This window comes from Thermobia domestica, chromosome 15, assembly GCF_964235325.1.
Source record: "Thermobia domestica chromosome 15, izTheDome1.hap1.1, whole genome shotgun sequence".
NCBI lineage: Eukaryota > Metazoa > Arthropoda > Insecta > Zygentoma > Lepismatidae > Thermobia > Thermobia domestica.
The window spans coordinates 4,917,599-4,939,360 of NC_137468.1; the positions used below are offsets into that span (position 1 = coordinate 4,917,599).

At 37.3% G+C, this 21,762-nt stretch overlaps 2 protein-coding genes across 2 annotated transcripts in view; one reads left to right on the forward strand and one right to left on the reverse strand.

Annotated features, from left to right (window-relative positions):
* BBS1 (Bardet-Biedl syndrome 1) overlaps window positions 1-9,995 on the forward strand; it is a 56,794-nt gene extending 46,799 nt beyond the window's left edge. Inside the window, exons 9-12 of the mRNA XM_081741254.1 lie at window positions 2,928-3,086; window positions 5,519-5,652; window positions 6,481-6,615; window positions 9,105-9,995. Coding sequence (XP_081597380.1) covers window positions 2,928-3,086; window positions 5,519-5,652; window positions 6,481-6,615; window positions 9,105-9,281 — 605 coding nt within the window. The 3' untranslated portion in view covers window positions 9,282-9,995. The remainder of the gene's footprint in view (window positions 1-2,927; window positions 3,087-5,518; window positions 5,653-6,480; window positions 6,616-9,104) is intronic.
* A 1,295-nt stretch (window positions 9,996-11,290) lies between these two features.
* LOC145672043 (transmembrane protein 222) lies at window positions 11,291-21,501 on the reverse strand. The gene is made up of 4 exons (XM_081741255.1): window positions 21,235-21,501; window positions 18,541-18,751; window positions 16,380-16,510; window positions 11,291-11,641 (listed from the first exon to the last, which is right to left on the reverse strand). The coding sequence occupies exons 1-4, from the start codon at window positions 21,384-21,386 to the stop codon at window positions 11,560-11,562; spliced, it is 576 nt and encodes a 191-aa protein (XP_081597381.1). The 5' UTR covers window positions 21,387-21,501; the 3' UTR covers window positions 11,291-11,559.
* Window positions 21,502-21,762: the final 261 nt, after the last annotated feature.

Here is a 21,762-nt window from a genome sequence, read left to right on the forward strand (position 1 = left end):
GTCTAATACCAATGGCCATGATATTACGGATTTCGAATGAGTAGGCACAAAGATACAGAGGATTAAAAATTTGACTTTTTCAAAAGCCTTTATCTCGAAAACTGCTTGATAAGTGCCTTATGCAATTACCTAGATGGCTTTCAATCGATGTGAAGATCATAATGCCGTCTACATCAATTCAGTACTTCAAATCGTTCTGGAGACATGGTAAATACTGGTAAAGTTTGTAACACTGCTTAATATTATGGAATTCCGAGAACTTCTTGTAATTACACCTACCAAAAAAGGATTGTTGTAATGTTCTAAAATCAAAATCAGTTAAGAATTGTCTTAAAAAGTTCCAGACAATACGTCATTGGGCAATGTAACAACTTATATTTTCTTACTGTCTCCGGAAATGTAAAATATCAAATTGCTGTAAACGGCATTATCATCTTTATGTCTATTGAAAAGCATCTACAGAATTGAATGTGATATGTATCGAAATGCTTTTTCGAAATTAAGTTCTTTGGAAAAAGTTAAATTTTCAGTTCCTTGTAACTTTGATTCTACTTGTTCGAAATACATCACATCATATGATGACCATAGTATTCAAAACCAAATTACTTTGAATATGCGTTGTCCCGTTTGCCTCACTTGTGTTATTACTGTTGCAGAACCCTCCAAAATTTTGTTATTTTTCGAAGTTTGTGATATTGTAACGTCCTTAGTTTGCAACACTGCATAATGTGTGGTATTGTAAAGTTTTGTTTTACATGTAGATTTAAAATATGTAATAACATGACGTGCAAATTGTATGAAATACAACTTTATGTTGGGTTGGCAACACTGTTAATTGGATTATGCAGAATATGTCAAATATTGTTCCCTTCCGATATTTGCATGGTACGAAATTTCAGCGTCTTGTGTCTGTTAGTTTAAAAGTTACAACAGCGTATCAAGATAAATGGTTCACACTATATCAGGGTTGGCTGGTTTAAACCAAAACAAGAAAAATGTTCGTAAAATTGTAAGTGTTCGTAAAATCTTGATGAACACACATTTATGGGTTATCACGTTCCACTCCTGCATATTATTCGTATTATATTCAGACCTAAATTCCCTGTTCATTACTCAGAGATTATACTGCAAAAGCAACTTTTTTTATTATTTATAAGTTTATGAATGTTTCTTGTGATTTTTTTTTATTATTATTGTTTATTACGGTTATGGAATTGCAAAGAAAAATTGTAAATATTGTTTCGTTTTATTAATGTTTACTATTGATAAAATCGAAGTGTCGTACGTTTTATTATTATTATTTGGGAGGGGTCATACAAACCCCATGAGAGGCATTTATTGAAACCAGAAGTATCTTTGGTATCTATTTATATATAAATGGGTCAGAGTCAAAGTGGACTCAAATAATTCGTATTTTTATTCACTTTTTTTAGTGATATGCAAATTAAGTCGTTGTATTCCTTTAACTTGGACGAATAAGTCATAATGAACTAACTTGCACTAAATTAGTTCTTCTGTACTCTGGAATATTTTGAAATTGTCCATATGTAATTCTGTATGGACTGTCCATATGTAATGGTTTCACTTGTTCAGCTGTTTATCTTTTTGTCGTTCTGAAATGACTCTTGACTATTATAGTAACAAGTATGTAAAAATCAGTACAACGTATTTTTATCAAGAGTCCTTCGTGAGTGAGACGGCAGACGTATCGCATTTGTGGCCAATTAGTCCCGGTTTCGAGTTCAAATGGAAGACAATTCCTCTCGGATGTAAGCTTCCGTTTCCACTTCAAGCTTATGTGACCCCTTCCAGCATAACCCGGTTGTTGCATAATAACACCAAGGCGAAACAAACTTATTTCTTCTGTCCATATGTGATAAAAAATATAGAGCAAATTATTTAAACCAAAAAAAAACCTGGTTTAAACAAAAAAAAAATAGGTTTAAACAAAAAAAACTCTTTTTTTCAATAAAAACTGTTTTTTGCCAACCCTGCACTATATATAAGAGGGAGGATCAGAAACTAAGGTTACAAGGTCGATATATCAGGAGTTTCATCTGTTTTAGAGGAATGAGGAGAGAGCGGTAATTTTAATACATGAAGTTGGCAACTCTGCAGTTTCAGCCATCCATCTACGGTGCTATTTGCATGTAAACACAAATGGTGACTCGTTTGGAGAACTGGTCTTGCGAAGGAGTCCGCTCAGTTATTCGATTTCTGTGGGCGAAACCTGTAACTGCTGCTGAAATTCGCCGGCGAAGCAATCAGGAAGAAATGGCCAGGACTTCTCACCGAGAGCATCATCTTCCTTCACAACAACGCGCGCCCACATATAGCTCAGAAGACCATCACGCTGTTGAGTCAGTTTCGGTGGACATCATCAACCATCCTCTGTACAGCTCGGACCTCGCTCCAAGCGTCTTTCACCTGTTCCCGCACTTGAAGAAGTACCTAGGAGGCCGTCATTTCGCTTCAGACGAAAAGGTGAAACACTTAGTGACAGATGGCTGAACACGCAAGGACAGGATTTTTACCAGAAAGGAATTTTTAAAGTAATCCCACGATGCGACAAGTGCCTGGGCCTCCACCGATATGGAAACTTATGTCGAAAATAACGTAATGTATGTACTATTTGTTGGCTGTATTGGTTGTATCAAATAGTATATACATGTTTCACTGGAGGCTTTGTAACCTTATTTTTTGATCACTCCTCGTGTTTCGAATGGGATAGATTATAAAATATATCTTGATTCAAATGGAATATGTGGGTGATTCTTTGTAAGTTCTTTGTATTTGGATAGAATACACTTACAACATACGATTTCGTTCATGACTTTGCTTATTTTGCTGTTGTGCTTTTCACAAGTGTTGTTGATTAGCCTTTGTTTTGAAGTTACATTCTGTTGATGGAATAATTTTTTTCGCAGGTGGTTTCTTGATAGTGAAAATCTTGAAGAGAACAGCCCAATTTGGAATTCGCTCCACAGCGTCTGGGCTTCTTCAGTCACAACATATGAAAATGTATATCCCGAAGAAAACCAAGCTATTTGTGGATCAAACTATGAGGGAAAGGGAAAATTCTACATGTAAGTTATCTTCTCTTTATATATATATATATATATATATATATAGATAGATAGATAGATAGATAGATAGATAGATAGATAGATAGATATATAGATATAGATATATAGATATATATATATATATTACAGTATAAACTATTTTACATGAACATGTACAATAATTTAACTGTTATACATACTCTGTTATAATTCTTTCGTGTAAATGATGAAGTTATAATATACATATTGAATTATATAATGTATGCATATTATGACTTCCCTACAAATATTTAATACGGCTGACAGGTCTCCAGTATTCTTTATCATTTGTTATTTCTGTTAGACGCCGTTGGCCAACTGTTAGAGGCTTGAAAGATATGTCAATTGTTAGTGACTTCAATATTTTGTTATTCAAAAGTACAAAGTGCTTTTTTTAATTATGTAGATTACTTCGTATGTACTAGAGCGTTTCTATTTCAAGTGTGCTCCTGCTGGCGCTGCTGTCGATATGTTATTTTCCCGTATCTCCCTCGAAAGAGGAGGGGCAAGTTGCTGTAGCCGAGATCCTTCAATAGTTAGATGTGGACAGGATTGTCACATTGAATTATTTCACGAGCTTCGCTGTGCTCTGTCTTGTTAGCCATTCTAAGTAGCCTACGATCTTCACTCGCCAAGATCATACGACCGAATGACAAATTGGCAACAGCTGAGGTCATTCACTTCTTTTCCCAAAAGCAAAGGGAAGGTTTTCTCTGTAAGAGGGTCGCGGGGGGTTAGGCCGAAGTATGTTTCACATCTTTTACGAGGGCACAGTTGAAATAGAAAGGCCCTCTCTCCGCTGTTTTAGTAACTAGTGCGTATGCCTTTCGTGCACGGGATCTCTGGTTCGATCCCGGATGGGAAAGCCTTAAGGTTTAACGCACTACGGATTCCACCTTGAACTGTAGAACTACAAATAAAATTTTTGAGTAAAACATCCCAGGTTATACCCTTTAGGCCAACTGAGACAATGATTGAAGCAAGTGAATAATGATGAAATAATTGGTGGAATGAGAAAGTGGGAGGAAACGGGAATACCCTGAGAAAACCCCACGGAGAGAATGTTGTCCACCACAAACTTACTTGGCAGGGGATCGAACCAGGGACACCATGCACTAGAGATAAGCGCTCCAGCACTGAGTTGCCGTCTCATATAGCCTAATGCTGAAGACACGATAAACTTTACGAAACAAAAGCTTCAGTGTGCTTAGCGCATATGAAGTAACTTTGTAATTACTATACACAGAGCATGCCGAAGTTTCTCCAGCTTGAATAAGAACCGTTGTTGAACTATTCTGCAAATGGTCAGAAGATGGTTCATATCTGTAGTGTGTGTAGCAAGTAGAGCCCCAGAAGGCAGAAAAGCTGATATTACTGTTAGTTCAGTTGATAAGTTAGGATTCGAGTAACAATTCAGCGGGCATTTTGTTTGTGTGCTATTTCACTGTTATTTCAATTTATATACTTAAGTATTATGAAAATTAAAGTAAAAAGTAATTGCATAATTGTTTGGAGCATTATGACAGTTAAGGCGAGTGGGTTATTTTTCCTCTCTTATTAGTTGATAATTTTATGCTATATTATTCTTCAATAATTCATTGACTGTAGTAGTTTTGGTTGGTGTAAAAGAGAAAATCCTATCCATTTCTGTGCGTTTACAACTTTAATTTGCTACTTATCGCTGATCTATTCGCTAAGGCGTGTGCCTCCTGTGTAGTTGCTCCTAGGTTCAATTCTCAGTGAGAGAGGATAAAAGTTCGCACGCGTTAAGATGGTTTTTATTCTACCTCAAACTGTATGTCCACTCATGTGTCATGTGAGTCGCCCAGTTCTCTCTTGTCCATTTATATCAAATCCCAGAAAACCAAGAAGACCTGTAGAATCGATACGTTTTGTACAACTGAGAATATGTGAGGATGTTCAAGTTTTTCACGTAAACACACTGAAATATTCTCAGTTCTTCAAAACATGCAGATCTTACATTTTTTCTAAGTTTTCTGGGCTTTTCTGTATAAGGACAAGAGCTGTTTTGGAAGTGGGCGATTCATATAACCTTGATACTGAAAAGAGTCGCTAAACTTCAACAAACAAACAAACAAACAAGAACGATTATAATAAAATATTTTCTACACATTTTATATTCTGTATATGTTGTGTACAGTCAGCGACAAAACTTCTTACCGTTTGATGAATTAGTTTCGTGAATAACTTGATAATGGAAGGACAACTTGAGTACAGTTTTCAGTAAATTAAAAATAATGTAATTTTCTGTATGTTTCAGCCATACCACCGTTATTTAAAATATATAAAAAAAAAAAATACCAAACGGAAAGAACTTTTGTCGTTGGCTGTACATGAACTAATTCAAAAACTTTATAATATGCTATTACTAATTGATATTTCTTCCTTTGTAGTAATGCATCAAATCTTTCAACATGATTTGTTCAAGTTACGGCTGAACGCAGCAAGGGCTTGCGTCAATGCGATAGAAACATGTAACAACCCTGTATCAAGCAATGCACAAGAGCCTTTGAAACTCTCCGCTCAGGTAAATTCAGGGAGTAATTCGTATTAAATATTATGTAAAAGTCTCAGACATAGAATTTTAATGCATAACGCTATAGATTCTTTAAATCCAAATAGATGAAGAAAGAATTCAATTTTTCCTGGGGACGTGATTTTATTAATTCTTCTCGTGCTATCAGCCAGGTGAAGGTATTAACATCGGACGATTCGAATGCAGACATCGCATTCATCTTCGGAGATTGTAATGAAGATACCGGAGATATGAACATGTATATATGGTGACTATTTAGGGGCAGAGCTATGAATGGAGACTTGTGAGTAGCTGAGGGATCCTGGCTCCTGATTACCAATTCACAAAGCCATTTCTCGTAGCCACAACAACAGCCGATCAGGAGCCAACATTTCGCTCAGCCAGTCACAAGCCCCCATTCATAGCCCTGCCTCTAAATAGTCACCATATATACATACTCATATCTCCGATCTCTTCATTAGAATCTCTGAAGATGAATGCAATGCCTGCATTCGAAACGTCGGATGTCAATACCTTCACCTAACTTAAATAAAAATTGTCGTGACACAAATGTCTAAACTTACACGTTTCATTCTCCATTGGTAAACTTTGGTTTTAATGCTTAATTGAAAAATGAGATGAGATACAAAGTAATCCTTTTTAGCTACCATTTTTACCTTGCTTTTCCATTATTGTTTTCAGGAAGGGAAAAAAATACTGGATTTAAAGTTACTGTCTGTGTGATACAATTTAAAGTTGTTAACACGTCAACTATCGAAACACACTTGGATGTATTTTCATTCAATTAATTTTATTAAAATAAACCAATTTTCTTTGTAGGTCTTAGGCCTAGGGCCAACATTCAAGATTCACATCGTCCTTGAAAACATGTCTGGTTCAACAGCGTCCAGAGACTTGGCAATAGTATTTCATTGTGACGATAAGCTTTACAACATTGAGAAACCTTTTATCCCTGTAAGTAAATAAAACTTCATATTTTCACTTAATAGGTAACGTACAAAAAAAGGTAGTTTATACTTTCGTTGGATTAGAAGTATTGTGTTCCCATTATTATTTATGTATTTATTTGTGTGTGAATTTATGAGGGTACGAATTTCGTTATAGGTTATACAAAATATTGTTGCTTTATTTGTAGATGGGACAATAGAGATTGTGCGTCTCACTACTGCAAAAGTGACTTGCGTACTAGAGGAACTCTTCAGCTAGGCATGAAAAACATACAACACGAACTACTTGTAGACCCTAAACAAATTTTACTTCCCCCAGTACACATTAAATTAGGTCTTATAAAATGTTTTGTTTAAAATATGAACCAAGAGGGGGAGGCCCTGTAAGTAGTTAAGAGAAAAATTCCCTTGATTAAGCGATACCAAAGTTATGGAGGACATTTTCAGAGGCTCACGGATTCGATAGTTATTCAGAGATCAACAGTTCGATGAAATATTAGAACGTGATGAGGAAGCTTTAAGAATGTTTGTTTTCAGTTCATGAGACGACAGTGAGCAACAAATTACAAAGAACTTATGGCCAAGTTGTCAAGCTACGAAAAACTTGGTTACAATAAGTTCCTAAAACTCCATTTTCTTTATTCACACTTACACCTGCATTTCTTCCGTGAGAATTGTGAAGGAGTAAGTGTTGAACATGGTAAGTATTTTAAGATATTGCAGCCATGAAGAAAAGATATGAAGGAAAGATGAATTCTAAAATGTTGGCAGACTACTGTTAGGGATGCTCCAGTTGTACCCTATAAAAAGCAAGCTAAGCAAAAACGCTCAAATTAAACCCAACAGGAATGTTATCATGTACAAGGGCTTTTAACTTTTACATACATTAAAAAATAGTTGTTGATCTGAACTTTGTAATTTTCTCCCTGTCAAACCTTTGAGTTTTATCCGTATCATGCGTGTGACGTCTTATTTCACTATACCGGTATTATTCCGTAGTTAGCATTTTGTATACAGAAGAAAGAGGTTTTTGTACATTTATATATTTCTAGATTTTAAGGTTAATATTAAATTTGCAATTACTGTATTGTTCATGTTTATCTTGTACATTATTGTTTAATTTTCTGTAGTGGAACATTTCACATATTTTTCTTACTACCATCATTCGAGACATGTTACATGATATTGATTTTCTCATTTTAATATTAATGTATGTACAAGGTTCGTCGTCAAATTGGAAATGCGTCGGGATCCAAATTATGGATGCATTAAAATATCAAATAATACTTTGAATAAAGTGGAGACTTTCAAATATCTAGGTGATTATAGACAATAGACTACATTAAATCTGTTCCCCAAATGTTAATGAAAATACAAGGTGTTTCATAATAAATATCGGGCATTTAAGGCTTTGTTGTATTTATGACAATTAACTTACAATTATAATAATATATCAACTGCAAGGGCAACTAAAACAATTTTGTACGCACGCATGCGTATGCCTTGTTTCTTCTGTCTGCCGTTAGAAAGCGCTAGTAGCAAAGATGGCGACTAGTAAGCAGAAAGCGGTGAACCAACTATGATTGGTGCTTCTTATGTAACCCCGCGTAGCGTAGTCGCTAACGCTTTCGCCTTCAGTGCGAGCGGTCCCGAGTTCGATTCCCGGTGGGGGCACTCGGTCAAAAAAGTGTAAGAAGCAATTTCAAGCCAGCCATCCTGAATGAGGTTTCCCTCATTCACATCAGGCAAATGCCGAGGTGGTACCTAACTTAAAGGTCCCAGGTCGCTTCCGTCCTTGCCCAATCCTTTCTTCCTTCCCTTTCTCCGGATAGTGTGCTCACCGAAGAACATCATCCATCATACGTGACGGACTAAATGGCCATAGGTGCCGAAAGTCCAGAAAACTAAATCCCCTAAAAATCCTGGTACTTCTTATCTTGATGCGTTACAACTATGGCTCTTTCCTCAGTTGGAGGAAGGTGAACCAGAGAACTTTATTTGGCAGCAAGATGGTACGCCACCTCACTGACATACGCGATGGGTTAAATGACGTTGTACCGACCGCAAGGGGCCGAATGACAGAGCTTGTTTCACATGGCCTCTACGTTCACCAGATTTAACTCCATGAGGTTTTTTACTTTTGGGGATTCATAAAGGATCATGTGTATGTGCCTCCGCTACCGGCTGACCTACCCGACTTAAGTAATAGGATTGAAGCAGTTCTTGCAACAATTATTCTACACACACTTAAAACTCGCCTATTGACTCGATGTGTGCCGTGTGACGAACAGTGCTCACACTGAACACTTGTAGCAAAAACTGTTGAGTTGCTCTTTAATTTGATATATTATTTATAATTGTACATTAAGTGTAAAAGTACTACGAAGCCCTAAAACCCCGATATTTATTTTGAAATATACGGTGCAAATATACATGTGATACATAGGAATTGTTAGTGGGCAGTGTTAATTCTTTCGTTTTTTCTTCATGTTGCAGGTCCTGATGTTAATTCCTGGCTTAGCCTACGAATACGAGACTCTAGTCGAGTGTATCTCAGAAGTTGGAATCTCTGACCAAATTCGGGTGTTCATTACTAAAGCAAACCAATCTCAGCCTCTCGTAGCCGCTGTGATTAACATGCCAATAAGCGACCCAGGAGCTGCCGTCACATAGAAATCAATCCTTCAATCTAGTCGTGTGTTTCGTATACGTTATATCACTAGTCGTTGCACTGTGAGATTTAAATGTACCTGCAGGAACCAGCACTGTTTAACTATTTCAATGTGAAGAACGAATCCGTCCTGATCCTGTGCAATTACTTATAAGAATTGAAGTTTTGTCCTTTTGTACATATTTTGCGAAAGACATTAGAGAATTGACGCGTCTGGAAAACGCAGTTCCTTATAGTGCTGAAATTGCATTTATGCACTAATAAATAATAAGAGTCCAGATTGTTTATATAAATTAAAACTAAAACTAAACTCCTGGCGCCAACAGCCCTTAGGGAGTCAAGGCCTACCAGCCAGGTTGTGGCATTTATGCCAGCTTTCCAGACCAGAGTTCGCTACTTCTTTCTTTCCAGTAGCTCCCCAATTGTCGTCACGATGCTGGGTAGACTGCAATGCCAAAACCATCTGGTGAGTACAAATGATCACCCATCTTTCCCAGTCCCTTTGCTTTTAATACTAGCTTTCTAGACCGGAATTCGCTTCTTCTTTCTTTCAAGTAGCTCCTCGATTGCCCTCACGACGCTAAGAAAACACCGCAGTGCCAGCACTATTTGGTGACTACGATCACCCATCTTTTCCGGCCCCTTTGTTCTTAATACTAGTTTTCTAGACCGAAATTTACTACTTCAAGTAGCTCCCTGATTGTCCTCACGACTCTGGGTGGACGCCGCAATGCCAACATCATTTGGTAAGTGAACGAACGGTCACTCATCTTTCTTTGGCCAGACCTGGCACTGCTTGACTTCGTTGATCGCATAAGAAGTGGTATTTCTGTGCGGTTAGGGTGTTTTGTTTGTATAGATCAATTGATAAATAGATTACTCATTTTCTATTTGTCTTTCGGAAAATACATACAAATGGATAATTAGTTCCACAATTCTCAATATGCAACTCTTAAATAGTTTTTCTCTTTACTTTGAAAAGATTTATTTATTATATTTTTAATGTATTTATTGATAAATTCCTTATTATAAATTTTATATACAGAGTATACCTATTTATTAATAAATTTTGTCTATTAACCTTTAATTGTCTTTTTTTAAAACTTTTTTCCCGGCACACGCTTCAAATTAGAGATCAATGTCTTTAAAGCTATTACTTAAGAAAAATAAATAATTGGTGAACAACGAACTCTTTATTTATGGATGAACTTCCCCATGGCTATATAGTTAGTATACGCGCCTCCGGCTCTGCAAACCCGTGTTCGATTCTTCGTGAGTTATTCCTTTAGGCTAAAGAAGACGCATGACTAATGAAAGTTAATTATAATGAAAATAATTTTTATCTTCCACCGGGACTATGTGCACCAAAAGCACATGCACTAGAAATTAGACCAGCGGGTGGGTTACATTGTTCTCCAGTTATGGTCCGACCATTTTTCTGTAGCGGGGCTGTAATTTTGAAATAACGTATTTGCGCACTCAAACTAGTCTGTAATTATTTTCATGTTATCGTGTAAGGTCAGTCTCCAAAACTGCTTGGTGTAGTTTCCGAATACCTTTGTATATTTTATTTTTACAATGTTAGAGGTGTCTAAAATGATTTTCTCATTACCCTGAGATGTGACTGAAACAGCAGTGGGTGCTTATGTAAGTAATTCTGAAGAAGGAGAGAGTTCCAATTTAAAATTTGGCATTAATAAATATTTAGACGCATTCCTGAGTGGGCATATATATCTTGCGCCTTATGAATAATAGTTTACTGTTGACCAATAAAAACGAAACAAAATTTTAACTTTTGTTTGAAACAGTTCAAAATGATACTACGTATCGTTAGCCTATGTATACATAAAACATGATTGTTACTATTTTGTTTTTTTGTTCCACTATCTTGCTAAAATGTAAGCTGGTTAATGGACATTATATCGCCATATCTACGTTGAATTACCAATAAATGAACTAAGACAGTTTCAATTTGTAATTAATAAATAAACATTTAGATTTTTGTACAACATAATATATTTAAACAGTTAAAATATATGTATATATACAGTAAAGCTATTTTGATAGAAATCTGCTCGTCAAAACAAATCAAAAGAAGTAAAACAGTGACATAAATTAATTACAATTAACGTTAAGCGTTGCGTTTGCTCATATACATTCACAAAGTAAAATGTGTATCGTGTCTACACTTAAAACATAAATGTTATACCATAAAAGACTTTTCTCAATACTGCCTGTACGAATGTCACAAAGTTTTGATTACTGCACTCTATTTGCTTCTTAGCCTAAGACAAAATAGACAATCAAGAAAGCGCCGATCAAAAGAAGAAATGGTATCCATGTTTTCACACAACCCCAGACGCTGCAAGAAAGAAAAAAAAATAATCAGGTGATAAAATTGTAAATCGGGTTGACATATTTTTTAATTGTTGCAAAGTGTATTTACTTATTAACAAGTAGAAATGTCATAACCACTTTGCTGTCTCCATGTTCGGACCTTTCATCCTTCATATTTCGTCGCTGCAATAATAAAGAATAAACGTATCTTCAAATATGCCTGTTGACGTTTACACCGGAACCTTGTCTGATTTTACGAGACCCACCGATGGCTGGAAGAATCGAAGGCGATAGAAGCTTTATTTCTAAAATACAGAGGTGATAAGAAGGCGAAGCCGTCGGTAGATTTCGCAAAATCATATAAAGTACCGGTGTTAACTCAAAACAGCAAATTTTAAGATACGACTACTGGTTATTTCAACGAGGATTCATGAAACAAAACAAGTAAATTTGTCGTTATTACTTGAACTGTGGTACATGTGAACATGTATTTTTAGTAATATGCTCTTTCATTCTCCTACAACTACCAGAAGTGGATCAGAAAAATGAAAATGAAATCTTTAAGTTTTACGTCCCACTGTTATGCCGGTTAGGCTAAAGGAGACGGTGATGATGAGTAATGAATGAAATGGTGGAATGAAGAAAGTGGTAGGAAACGGGAGAACCCCGAGCGTCCACCACAAAGTCCACACGGCGCGAGCTGGGATCGAACCAGGGACCCCAAGCACCGGAGGTGAACGCTGTACCACTGAGCCACCGCGCCCCCAGAAATGGATCAGGAACATATCTTTAATGTACTCCTCGTAGTTATCCTTTTTCTCGTTTAACTATTTTGATTGCCTATTTCCATAAAATGGGATGACTATACTATTTTTGGATGGAAGAAATCTTTAACGTCCCACGAATATGTCTGTAAGGCCAAGGGAGACGATGAATAAAGCAAGTGAATGATGATGGAAGAATTAGTAGTGTGAGAAATTGGGAGTGCCCTGAGAAAACCCACGAGCACGACGTTGTCCACCGGGGATTGAACCAGGAACCCCACGCACAGGAGATAAGCGCTCTACCACTGAGTTACTGCTCCCATGGAAGAAATTAACTCAGCTCGGTCTTGACTTGGGGAACAGTACTTTAGGAGAGAGAGATGGCCAATTTCTAACGCACTGCGGGCCAGAACAAAAGAAGAATCAAACTCAAACTTCCATCATCATCACTTTCATACCCGTCTCCCATGATTTGCTGAATGCGCGTTATTCATTCATTTGCTAAGTCACTGTTGTATTCTTCGTACCCTGCTGCTTGTTTCAACGCCTAGAACCTGTCCAGTTCTGGTGTGCCCTCGGAAAATATGCGAATTATACCTCAGTCCCACCCCCGCCCTCTGACGGAGGAAACCGTCCCTTTGCTTAGGATAAAGAAGTGAATGACCTCAACTGTGTTGCCAATTTATCATTTAGTCATTTGGTCTTGACGAGTGAAGATCATAGGCTACTAAAAATGGCTAAGAAGAAAATTCACAGCGGAATCCGTGAAATAATTCATTGTGGCAACGCTTCCGCATCCAACAATTGAAAAATCTCGGCCGCAGCAACTTGTCCCTCCTCTTTTGAGGGAGGTACGGGAAAACAAACATCGACAGCGGCGCCAGAAGGGGCACAGTTGATACAGAAACGCTGTAGCCAATTACAGCCTAAGGCAGGGTTTCTCAACCTTTTCCACTCGCGTACCACCAAAGGCGTACTTCCATAACGCACTTACCATCAACAGCGTCCCGCGTACCACAGATTGAGAACCCCTGGCCTAAGGCGAACGTTTGAGAGTAACTACGTGAAATTACGTACATTAAAAAAAAAATCGGCCTTGTGCTAATGACCATATCTTGCAGAATGGACATTGTAACCAAAAGGTAAAGAAAATATTTTCACAACTAACAACCAAATCTTAATTCACGTATATTACGATGGTCAACTACACACGTCCTGTTTCGCCTAGAGTTAAAAAAAAAAAAAAAAAACGCATCATTTTTATTCGCAGGCTGCACGAAACACACTAGCGGGCCGAATTTGGCCAGCAGACAGCTATTTGGCCATCACTGGTTTAAAAAATAGATTACGATAAGATCTTGATTGTGCCTAACTATTTCTATTCAATCAAGTGAATGTACTATTTTCGACAGAGAGAAAGAGTTTTACCTAAGTCTCTACTTCGGGAGAAGTAATTTATTGAGACCACTTGGGCAGGAATGGGTGAAGCGACCAGAATTAGAGTAAATTTTCTTACCCTAACGAGAAGAATCTGCAGATAGAATATTAATTACCCCCTCCTCCCCCCACAAGAAAAGTATCCTATAAATGTCTAACCTACGAATGCTTGCTTACACAATTCTCTTACCGATTCAGTCATTTTTGAAACTTACAACAGATTATATACAAGGTGTATCTAAAGTCCCTTACCACCTCTTCAAAAATCCACACGGATGTAGTTTCATTGACTGTTGGATGGGCGATATACATTAGAAACAGAGGGACACTTCTGGAAGTATACCACACAGACGACTGCCATCTTAGGTTCAAAATCTTTATTATGAACGATAGGTGGGTAGTGTGATATATGATCATGGGCCACAATTTTCTCAGGATGTCAAATGTAACTTTATTTGTTGAAAAGTTATTGGCAACTAAAAGTTACGTCTACCTCTTACTTGCACGTGGGGAAACATGCCGTTAACACGTGAGGTATGCATCCAGATAATCAAATAGTGGGGCAAAAGGAGGACCTGTGCAGTGGCTGCCGATTTCAACCAACGTAATCCTATATCACATGTTGTGACACAGTTGTTAACCAAATTTGAGGAGACGAGTACAGTCGTGGAAAGATCTCGTATTGGACGAAACAACAGCTACCGCAGTGCTGACTTCCTTCTCGATGTTATTCCAGCGAAATAAACGTCGTTTATCAATGTCATGTGGGATGAATCATAGTTCAGTGCACAGGTAAAAGTGGCATCCATATAAGGTGCACATGCAACATCTCTCTGAGGATGATCCTGATTGCCCAGTGCGGTTTTGTGAGGGGACTATTCAGCAATGACTAAACCCCAACTTTGCTATGCAGATATCCCATTCGGATGAAGCTCTCTTCTATGTAAACAGGAAAGTTAATACGCAGAACATGCGTTATTGGTCACCTTACAACCCCATATGGGCAGATTCGTCCAAAATGACCGGTGCAGAAATTATGGTGCGAGCAGGCATACAATCTGTCCCTTTTTCATTCCAGGAACTTTAAATGCGGAACGATACCTCGTGCTGTTACAGGACCAGATACTACCAGCTGCGATGTCTAAAACTGGTACATTCCCGTTTTTTTCAACACGATGACGCTCCCCTATTATAGACTCGTGGTGCGTCAATATTTCGGTGGATAATTCCCTGGGACACTGATATGTCGAAGTGTGCAAGTTGAATGGCCTGCCCGATCACCAGACCTAACGCTACTTGGTTTTTATTTTGGGGACATGTAAGGCTATGGTTTATGCTATGAAAATTCGTAATCTTCATCATCCGCAACAAACTATATCGCCGCTGCCTGTGCACAAACTTCACCCAATACCCTGCTTCGCGTCCCCAACAATTAGAAGAAGCGTCTACAAACGTGCATTGCTTAGCACGGACATGTGAAACAACACATTGTGTAACAAGTAAACATAACTTTCAGTTGCCAATAACTTTTCACCAACTAAAGTTACATGAAATCTGATTGTATATTTGATACCCTGAGAAAATTCTAGCTCATGGTCATGTATCACACTACCCATCTATCGTTTATAATAAAAATTTGGAATCCAAGATGGCTGCCGTCCGCGTGACATACTTCCAAAAGTGTCCCCTGGGCCTAATGTGTATTGTCCATCTCACGTTCAATGAAATTACATCCGCGTGGATTTTAAAAAGGGTGGTAAGGGTTTTCTGATACACCTTGTACATTCAGTTACTGCAACTTAAAAAGAAAAAAGAAGACAAAAAGAAAGCTGCAGTAAGCAAAGTGAATGGAAGTATTTCAGTAACGAAACTGATTAATGAAAAGTTGTGCTTTCTATACTGAAATACTATCCATAACACGGTTAATTAGCTGCAAGGAAGTTTGCGCTATGCAAAAACACCTTATTTGAGGTCTATTTAAAATAGTTTAAATTAAATTGGTTCATTGCAAAAATTTAGAATAATGAACAAATCTAAAAACGAACAGAAACTTCTGTTAAACATATAAAATAAAAGAAGATACTAAAGTACATATTTCAACTACAATTAAAATTAAATATTTCAGTTTTATGCCAACAGCTAAATGAGACGGTTGATGAGTGAATGTGAATGATTCTAAAATTAATTGATAGCATGAGAATGTGGGAGGAAAGAGAACCCGAAATTCTCGTAGAAACTACCATCATAAACTCCCATTGCCTGGAATCGAACCGCGATCCCTTCTCACCATAAGTGTGTGCTCTAAAGCAACCGTAATCCCATTCTTCAACCGTAGTTAATATCATCATATTACAAGCCAATACTCGGACTCAATATGTACACATTATTTCCATTTATCCATGTATTGTATACGTTCAAGTTACTACTTTTAATGTTATTTTCAAGAATATAAATTAGCAAATTTATTGCCAATTCGTAAATATGTGTAATAAACGCAGTAGGCAAAGTACATTCCTGTAAGATATTCCGTGTGCTGTAACAAGTTTAAAAGCAAAGGCTTACCTGACATATTTTCCATAAATTAACATGAAAAGGGCTAACTTCACCATATTCCATGATGTAGAGTCCTTGTAATGCATTAAGTTGAGGGCAAGAGCGACGTGGGAATGGCAGTTGTCACAACACAGATTATGCTGCAAAACAGGAATGCATCGTCACTAATGACTTTCAAATAATCAATCTAACGCTATTAATAGTTTCGCTGCAAGTGAAGTTGAACACTATTTATAACTACTTATCGAGCGTATAGAACATACTGTAACACTATTTAACCTGAATTTCAAGTCCATAATCATCGTGCGAAGAGAACTCTGGACACCAAAGCATACTTTTCATTGTCTTTCCGTATAATGTAGTCTTTTCTAATACAAAAATCAATGTAGAAGCATTTTGTTGTAATATTATCACTCCGGCCTGCATGTTTAAAAACGCAAAAGTTTGAACATTGTCGATTTTACAGTTAAAATGTACAGGATGTTCAATCCCATGCCGCCCGATGTGCACAAAATGGAAGTCTCAAATTAAACTATATGATACATAAAAATTAACCCATCTAATTGCTGCACAAGCTAAATGAATAATGCAGGGGATAAACTTTCGTGTGATCAATTCTTAAAATTTGAAATATTTAGAAGTAGTACTATCACAAAAGAAGGAACTCACCTTACGCATTCGTTAACTGAAATATTTTAAGCATACAGTTCGAGATTCGGTATCTTACAAAAGGCTTGTAATACGTTGCTTCATGTATTACATTCTAAAGAATCTTATTTGTAGACATGATGACTGAGTGTAAGGAAGACGTTGTCATTTTTTCCCCTAACTTCTCTGTGTGTTGTGTAGAATACTAAAGGCACAAGTAATTATTATATTCCAGTCATTTAAGTTTTAGATGTTTTAAGTTTCATACAGCGTCTACGAATAAGAAAATTGTAATAAAGTAGGCACGAGTCTTTTTCATGGCACCGAAAAAGGAGGCAGACGGCTTTTGAAACTGCTTTTAAGGTAAGTTCTTTCTTCAGTTGTTGAATATGCATCTGATTGTATCACTTAGCAAGCAGTACTATAGTTTGAAGAATATATTTGTAATAAATTATTTCCAGAAAGTAGTAAAAACCTAATAAAAAAAACACTACAAACACCTCCGCTACAAGTTTCACCAGATAAGGATGGGATACAAACAAAAGGCTGGGAAGCGACAAGATGTGTGCCCGCCAGGATGGTATTAATTTCTTCTCTGGGGGCCACAGTGTCTCAGTGATAGAGCGTTCACCTCTGGTGCATGGGGTCCTTGGTTCGATTCCAGCTTGCGCTGTGAGCTTTGTGGTGGACAAACACCGTGTGCGTGGGTTTTCTCGGGGTTTCCCAGTTTCCTCCCTTTCTTCATTCATTTCTCATCATCACCACGGGCATAAGCGGGGGACGTAAAACCTAAAGATTTTAACTTCTTCTCTGTTCTTTCCTTTTCTTTCAACTCCCCCTTATCTGATGAAGCATTTAGTGAAAGTGCTCAAGGTATACTTCTTTAATGTTATAATTATATTTTTAGTGGTGATTATATTTAGCAACAACTATAAGTAAAAAACAGCTTAGTACTCATCGCAGACCAGATGTTCACATAAGTAGTATTTTCAGAAATTACTATTTCCATCCTCAGCTTATCAATTCGAAAATGTCAATTTAAAAATGGGTAAAAAACCAGGTTAACAGTAGTAGTAGTAAAATAAAGCAAACCACTTTTCGTCAAAGGAAAGTTATGTCTCTTAACCACTTATCACTAATTACTGTTCATGTAAATGGTGAACAAACACTTGTACAGCTTTCTTAAACAAGAAATGGTCTACTTCATACTTTTTTTTACTACTTTTAACCTGGCTTTTTACCCATTTTTAAATTGTGTTTTTCGAATTGTTAAGCTGCGGATGGAAATAGTAATTTCCGAAGTACTACTTACTTGAACATTTGGTTTGAGGGGAGTACTACTTTTTTTTTTTTTTTTTTTTTTTAACTTATAGTTGTTTTCTAAATATAATCACCACTCGCAAAATGTAGTGATATAAATAAACTACTGCTTGCAAAGTACGTATATCCGCGTTTAATCTCCAGCACAGTTGCACATTTTCAGTTATTAACTTCAATGTTAATAATAGGAAAGCTGTCTTACCACCCTTGTTTTGTACTCCTCAGATGCTTCCATAATACTGCGATCCCAAGCCACCTGACCGCCTCTCGCTAAGTTTGGATTCAACTTCCAATATTTCGTGGGTTTTCCAAACGCCATATTATCTTCTGATACGAAATACGAACCTGCAAAATCACGAATAACCCCTGTCGAATAGGCTATGCCCATGTGTCCGATGAAGGGAAACAGCCATCTGAAAAATAGAATAAACAGTTTTACCATAATGTAATTGCCGCAAAGAACACGTTATATTTTAATCTCTCTTCTTTGTTTCACTTCATTGGAAGCTTTCAACACTCATGATTGCTTCTTCAGTTGGGTATGAAAGTTAGGGAAAACAGTTTTCTTTTCAGAGTGTTGTAGTATGGGTATTTGAATATACGGTACCAAATAATCTGAATGGATAATTTTTGACAGGAACCACTTCCATTTGCGTTCTCTTTACTCTCCCGCAAATGTTGCCAGAGCATGTTTGTCTTCCTATGATAATTTTATCCTTAACTACTGATCAGTGTTTGGTTTCAAATAGACATGAATGCCTGTCTAAAGGTTAGATTAAAGATTATGTGCTCAGTTAAGTTTCTGATAATTTTTGTTTCGGTTGGCCTGGCCCAAATTTAGTGTGGGTTTCTCTATAAGTGTAACAATTCGTGCTTTTGGATCCTGTAATATTTGCAGGGTGTCTCACAGGGACGAATCCAGCCCCCCCCCCTAGAAGACCAAACTTTATTTTATATATATAAAACCCATAACAGAGTTTGGAGCTCTTAAAAGTAGCTCAAGTAGCAGTATGACAACCCCACACCCAGAAGTCGGTCCTGCATCCGCCCCTGGTGTCTCTAAAGTCCCCTGACATAGGGTAACTCTCTTATTGCCGTATCAGAATTACAACAAAATGTAAGAAGAAACCGTCCTTAAATATGATGTCTTAAATCTAAAGTAATGGAGTATTTTAAATTCGACGAGCCGTTTGGTTGTAAACTCTTTATGCGCCCACTGTTAAATGAAAAAGCAACGTAGCCAATGACCTGTACCCACAACATAAGTGAAGTTACTGTTTGAAAAGGGGGCTGGCCATCGAGATGTTATCGTAAAATACAGTAATTTCATTCACTTATGTTGTGGGTACAGGTAAATGGGATCGTTGAATTTTCATTTAGCGCTGGGCGCATACAGAATGTACAACCCGAACGGCTCGTTCTATTTAAAAAATTACACCACATTTTACAAAATTTAATGCTCTGTATAAAAAGACATGCATATAAGGAACAAATTTCTGCACGCGGCAAAATTATATAATAAGTAATGCGGCTGTATTTCAGGTTTACAAATGTAGAGTTACGTTTGTCAAATCATTACAAGCACTTTAAACGGTTCAAATAAGTGATGCACATGAAAAATGACCAGACTATTTTCCACCGGCATAGTATCTCGCCACAGTGTACACTACAAGTGTGGCGTTATTAGTGTGAAACCATTATAAGTGATTTTGGAACTCGTACCATTGCCAAAACTCACATATTTTCACTGCCATACGCGCCTGAAACGAACCCCCGCACGGGATTACCAGCTTCGCCCTGTCCTGACGTAGTTACATAGCATTAGTGTTTTTAGAAGCAAAGTTAAGCCTGTACAATACCATACTAAAACCAATAGTTATGTGTGGTTCGGAAAGTTGGGTAATAAATACGAGAGAGGAGGAATGGCTAGCGAGATGGGAAACAAAAATCCTGAGAAAAATATATGGACCAATAAGGGAGAATAATGCATGGCGCATAAGAACGAATTTAGAATTACAAGAACTATACGACCAACCAAATATAATTGCACGAATCAAACAAGGAAGACTAAGATGGGCAGGACATGTACAGCGCATGCAGGAAAGTAGAACTGCTAAGAAAGTGTTTGTAGGGAAACCAGACGGTCGAAAGAGAAGAGGCAGGCCAAGACAAAGATGGATAGACGACATAGAAGAGGATGTAAAGAAATTAGAAATTAGAGGCTGGAGAAGAAAGGCAGAGAATCGGGAAGAACGGAGGAGAGTGGTTAGGGACGCCAAGGCCCTTCAAGGGCTGTAGCGCCGACCAGTAAGTAAGTGTTTTTAGAAGCCATCTATCACAGATTGGTTTGCTTTTTCTGCGCTGGAGATTTTATGCCACACACATTCGGACACTGTATTTATACCCAAATCTTGGAATTGTAATTTTTCAGCAGTTACTTTCGAAGCTCCCTTGAGCTTCATCTACGCTAAGTGGGGTAATGTCATGTCGCCGTGTAAATCTTTTGGACTATAGGGATATTAATGAAAGTTACGTTTTTTAAACATTTATTTCGAGTGGTATGCCTAAAGTTGACCTACATACAAAAGGTAACTGTATTGTTTACTATTAGATCGGCCGCCTGCAGAAATCCGTTCCTTATAAACCTGTCTTTGAAAATATGATGTACTTAAGTTGCACTACAAAAAGGGATAACAGCTTAATATCTTAGGACAGCTTTCCTCATATGCACTCATTTTAACCGTAAAATTACAACTGTTATGTCGATTTATTGTAATCCTGAATCATACGTAGTTTTAGTTCGGTATTTTTTATGTTACCACTTCGATAACCCTACCCTCACAACTTATATCCAGAAAATCAAATCATAAGCACATAAATAATATTTCCAACATACGTCAAACAAGGAATCGGAGTCCATACTATGCAAAATGGGTATCGTGACTTATTGTGATCCATGGGTAACTCAAGTCCATCATTTGCCAAATGATTGTCGTCTATAATATGATCGCTACTCGTATTGTCTGATAATGCAATGTCACCATGCATTGCACCACATCATTTCGTACACTGGTCAGTTGAAAATAAAAGTACCACTTTCTGCCGTGCACTCACTAGCAGACCATACTGCTAATTAGAGTTTCCTTAGGAAAATTTCCCTCAACTGTCACAAAATTTTCCCTTTTAAGAATTTTCCCTAGGTTGTTTAGGGCTTTATGCAGAGCCGTACTGAAACGTGATTAGTGTCATACTAAAGAAGTCCACAAACATATGCCGCCTTATGCAGAGTCGTTTCGACGTATGATTAGCATCATACTAAAAATCTGACTACTGCAGGAGACTTATGTTAGACGAACCCTTTAGTATGGCTCTAATCGCACTTCAAAACGATTCTGCATAAGGCCCATGTTTTCTACACCTTTAG

Coding starts and splice junctions, on each gene's coding strand:
- LOC145672043 (XM_081741255.1), bottom strand. CDS start 21,386: ATGCATGGTGACATTGCATTATCAGACAATACGAGTAGCGATCATATT. Junction 18,752..21,234: donor ACTCCGATTCCTTGTTTGAC/GTATGTTGGAAA, acceptor TCTATTTTTCAG/ATGGCTGTTTCCCTTCATCG. Junction 11,642..16,379: donor ATTTATGGAAAATATGTCAG/GTAAGCCTTTGC, acceptor TCTTTCTTGCAG/CGTCTGGGGTTGTGTGAAAA.